The following is a 3,477-nucleotide window of genomic DNA, read 5'->3' as shown; positions in this document are numbered from 1 at the left end:
ACAGCTGCAGGAGACGCAGGGCTGTCATCTCCCTCTGACCAGTTAGGAAGCTGCCTCCTCCCTGCCCTGGAGTGCGGGGGCCAAGGACCCGAGTCCAGTGTCTGTGCGGCCCCGGCCAGGGCAGCCGACAAGGAGGCCGTCGGCGGGAGCGCCCGGCTTTGGAGCCCAGGAAGCCCACCCGCGGGAGGCTGGCCACGTCCGGGGCCCGAGGTGCTGGCCGGCTTCTCCCTGTGCCCGCGGGGCCCAGCCCCCGGGGAGGGCGCTGCCCTGCCTCAGATGAGCCACACCCTCACTTCCAGGAGGGCCAGCCGGAAACTGCCCGTTTCCTTTTCGGCACCCCAAGCCCTCTCTTCAGAAACACCAAACGATGCCGTTTTCGTTTGTTTCTTAAGAACACTCAGAGGTTCCCTCCTCCACGGCGGACCCACGGGAGGGTTGCAGGCCTGGCCGGCAGAGCAGCGGCGCCTAGCCCGCCACACTTCCCACGCTGCAGGGGCCTGAGACGGCTCCTGGCGAAACGGGGCTGGCGCTCGGAGGAACACAAGACGCTGCTGGCACGGGGAGTGGCCACGAACAGTCTAGTATCTTATTAGGTATCTGAATCTGTTAGGAAAAGAGTTAGAAACTATGTATAAAACTTAAAAATATTCAAGTATCAAAAGGCGAGTCAGCTCCAAGCCTAAAACAAGCCGTCAGCAGGCTGCAGCCAGACGGAACTTACAAAAGTTTACTGAGGTGGTTGAGCAGAGCGGGGGTGAGCGTCGGGGCGCCTGGGGGCGGGGCGGAGCCCGGGGACCCGCAGCCGGCCCAGGGCCAGGCCTCTGCCAGCCCAGCAGGGGCCCCGCTGTCCCAGTCCGGCGGGCGGCAGGGGCTGGCCCCGGGGACAAGCCGTAAAGTGCACGCCTGGTGTCCCCGGGCTGGCGTCCAGCTGGACACCGCGGGGCGGCCTGTCAGGCCCGGGGCGGGAGAGAGGAAGGCCCTCGTCTGAGGGCGCCCGGCGAGAGGGGCGGGCGGGTCCGTCCCGCAGCGCCCAGGGGGCTTTGCGAGCCCGAGGCTGGCCGCGGGCTGAGCCAGGGAGGGCGCCCCGGGGTGAAGCAGCAGCGTTTATTCAAGACACGGCAGCGGGGGCCTCCGCGCCCCGACTCCCAGAGGGGGCGCGTCCTGGTCCAGCAGAAACCGTTGTACTCTGGTAAGTCCAGTCCGTGGAGACCACTCCCGCGGCTGTCGGCCGGGCCCCGCTCACGGCCGGCGCGGGGGCTCCTGGCAGGCGCTGGCCCTGCACCTGCTGTGCTGAGGGTTGGCTCTGCTCTGCAGACCAGCCCTTCCCAGGGGGCTTCCAGGCCACTCTGTCCGTCACGGGGACGCAGGCCTGGGCCTCTAGACCTCCGTGGAGAACAGGACGCTCTGTCTCTTGCTGTCCGGCGCGGGGATGGCCTCCAGCTGCAGGAAGTACAGCAGCACCTGGACCTGGGGCAGCGGGAGGGCGGCTCAGTGGGCAGCCGGCGGGCCCAGCCCTGGCCACAGCCGCGAGTCCAGTCCAGGTGTGGGGCCTCGCGCTGCCACGAGCCCCTCAACGCCGGGCCTGGCCCCGAGTGACCACTGGGAGGCGCAGGTCCGAGAGGCCTGGACACTGGTCGCCCCCAGAAGCAAGGCCCACCCGCGCCTCTGCCCCGCCCCCACCTCAGTCCCGCAGGGCTGGAGTGACCAGCCCACGGGGACGGGCGGAGCCTACCTGGGACATGACCTCCAGGGACCAGCTGTCCGTCATGGAGATGGGCTGGCTGGGGTTGGCGGGGAGCTTGCTCTCCTTCTCCGAGGGCCTGAGCAGCGTGGGGCCAAAGACCGTGGCCAGGTTGTGCAGGGACATCTTGTTCACCGCCTCCTTCTCCGCCACCCTGCAAGGGCCGAGAGAGGACGCTGACCGAGGGCGCCCCTCCCTGGGCTCCTCGGGGTCTGTGAGGGCGCAGGCCAGCGGGGCCGTCGCGGTCACTGAGGGCTTGAGCCAAAGCAGCTCTCGCTTCTCGCGAAGCAGGGAGGGGGACAGAGCGGGCCCCAGACAAGGCCGGGGGAGAGCGATGGCGTGCGGCATGGTGGACGCTGGCCTCGGGGCCGGCCTACCTCTTCAGGTGGTCCAGGAGGAAGAGGAAGGTCACCAGGTTGGCCTCCGGGAGCGACAGCAGCAAGGTGAGCATGCAGCTCTCCTTCGCTACGGGGTCCGACAGAGCTACAGAAAGGGGGGGTCACTTTCTGGGGCACACCACAGACTGGAGGCCTCTGCGGGGGTTGGGGCAGCGCGGGCAGCACCTTAGGGCCAGGAGGCCTGTGGGCGGGCGGCGAGGCTGCCCCCCCGCGCCCCCCCGGGTCACTGGCCATCCCGCCTCCTGCTGGAGAGCCGGTGGGGGCCGCGCAGAGCCCCACGGAGGGCCGCGAGGTCCGGCCCCAGGAGCGGGCTCCCTGTGGACGCCGGCCTAGAGTCAGGCCAGGCCGGGGCGCCCACAGCTAGGCGGGTGCGGGGCTGTACCCCTGCACCTCCAGAGGGCCGGGCAGCGGGGTGCACGGCTCTGCCCCACCTCCCCACTGACGGCGCCTCACGAGCAGGCAGGTGGGCGACACCCCCCAGGCTCACCGATGCCCTCCGTGAAGTTGGGGTAGAACTCGTCCGTGAACAGGGGCTCGGGCAGCTCGCGGAAGTACAGCTTCAGGGTCCCCGCGATGGCGTTGACGTCCATGTCGCTCATCATCACCGACACGTCCTTGTTATCTGCAGACAGCGCGGACACGGTGACCGCACGGCCCGCCTGGGGACCCTGCCGAGCCAGGCCCCGGCCAGTCACGCAGCCTGCGCTCCCCAGCTGGGCGCCCTGGCTGGAGGGACAGCTCCAGGCTGCAGGCCAGGCCCACGCTGGCCACCTGGGGGAGCTGCGAGTGTGGCCTGCCCGGGGAGGGCCGCCTGGCCTTCCAGGCTGGGAGGGAGGGCCCGCCCGGCCCGGGCTCTGCTCTGTCCACCTTGGGGCAGCGCCCTCGTCTGGCAGGCAGCGTCCTGCTCACTCACCCGCGAGGGACACGGCCCCACGACACCAGCCAGCAGCGCTGGCTCACCTCAAAGCCCTTAGCTCCGCGTCAGCCTCAGAGCAGCCAGGCTGGTCCACCCTCGCTGACCCCTGGGTTTCCACAAGCAACAGGCCAGGTCCCAGCGAGTGGCTGCCCGGCCCCCTCGGTCGGAGCCAGGGGCGCGGGGTAGGAGCTGGGAAGCCCAACATCTGGCCAGCCACAGCAGGGCACCCCCCCCAAAGACCACACTCACTGACGTCGAAGGCTGCCTTGAGCGCTTGGATGTCCGTGGCCACTCCGGACACGCGGTAGATGCCCACTTCCTCCATGCCACGCCGCTCGATCTCCTCCACGCACTGGCGCACGATGTAGGGCACCTTGGAGCGCTCCCGCCTGCAGGGAGGGCGGGCAGCAGGCTGGGCCGGG

At 69.9% G+C, this 3,477-nt stretch overlaps 1 protein-coding gene across 1 annotated transcript in view; it reads right to left on the bottom strand.

Annotated features, from left to right (window-relative positions):
* Positions 1–713: 713 nt before the first annotated feature.
* LOC101626746 (breakpoint cluster region protein) overlaps positions 714–3,477 on the bottom strand; it is a 64,745-nt gene continuing 61,981 nt past the window's right edge. Inside the window, exons 3-7 of the mRNA XM_012730865.1 lie at positions 3,305–3,467; positions 2,627–2,761; positions 2,119–2,224; positions 1,733–1,895; positions 714–1,467 (exon numbers count right to left, since the gene is read on the bottom strand). Of these exons, the coding sequence (XP_012586319.1) occupies positions 1,378–1,467; positions 1,733–1,895; positions 2,119–2,224; positions 2,627–2,761; positions 3,305–3,467 (657 nt within the window). The 3' untranslated portion in view covers positions 714–1,377. The remainder of the gene's footprint in view (positions 1,468–1,732; positions 1,896–2,118; positions 2,225–2,626; positions 2,762–3,304; positions 3,468–3,477) is intronic.

This window comes from Condylura cristata, unplaced genomic scaffold (assembly GCF_000260355.1).
Source record: "Condylura cristata isolate star-nosed mole 26May11 unplaced genomic scaffold, ConCri1.0 scaffold00029, whole genome shotgun sequence".
Lineage (NCBI taxonomy): Eukaryota > Metazoa > Chordata > Mammalia > Eulipotyphla > Talpidae > Condylura > Condylura cristata.
The sequence above is the reverse complement of the archived record's forward strand: the minus strand, read 5'-3'. Positions and strand labels throughout refer to the sequence as shown.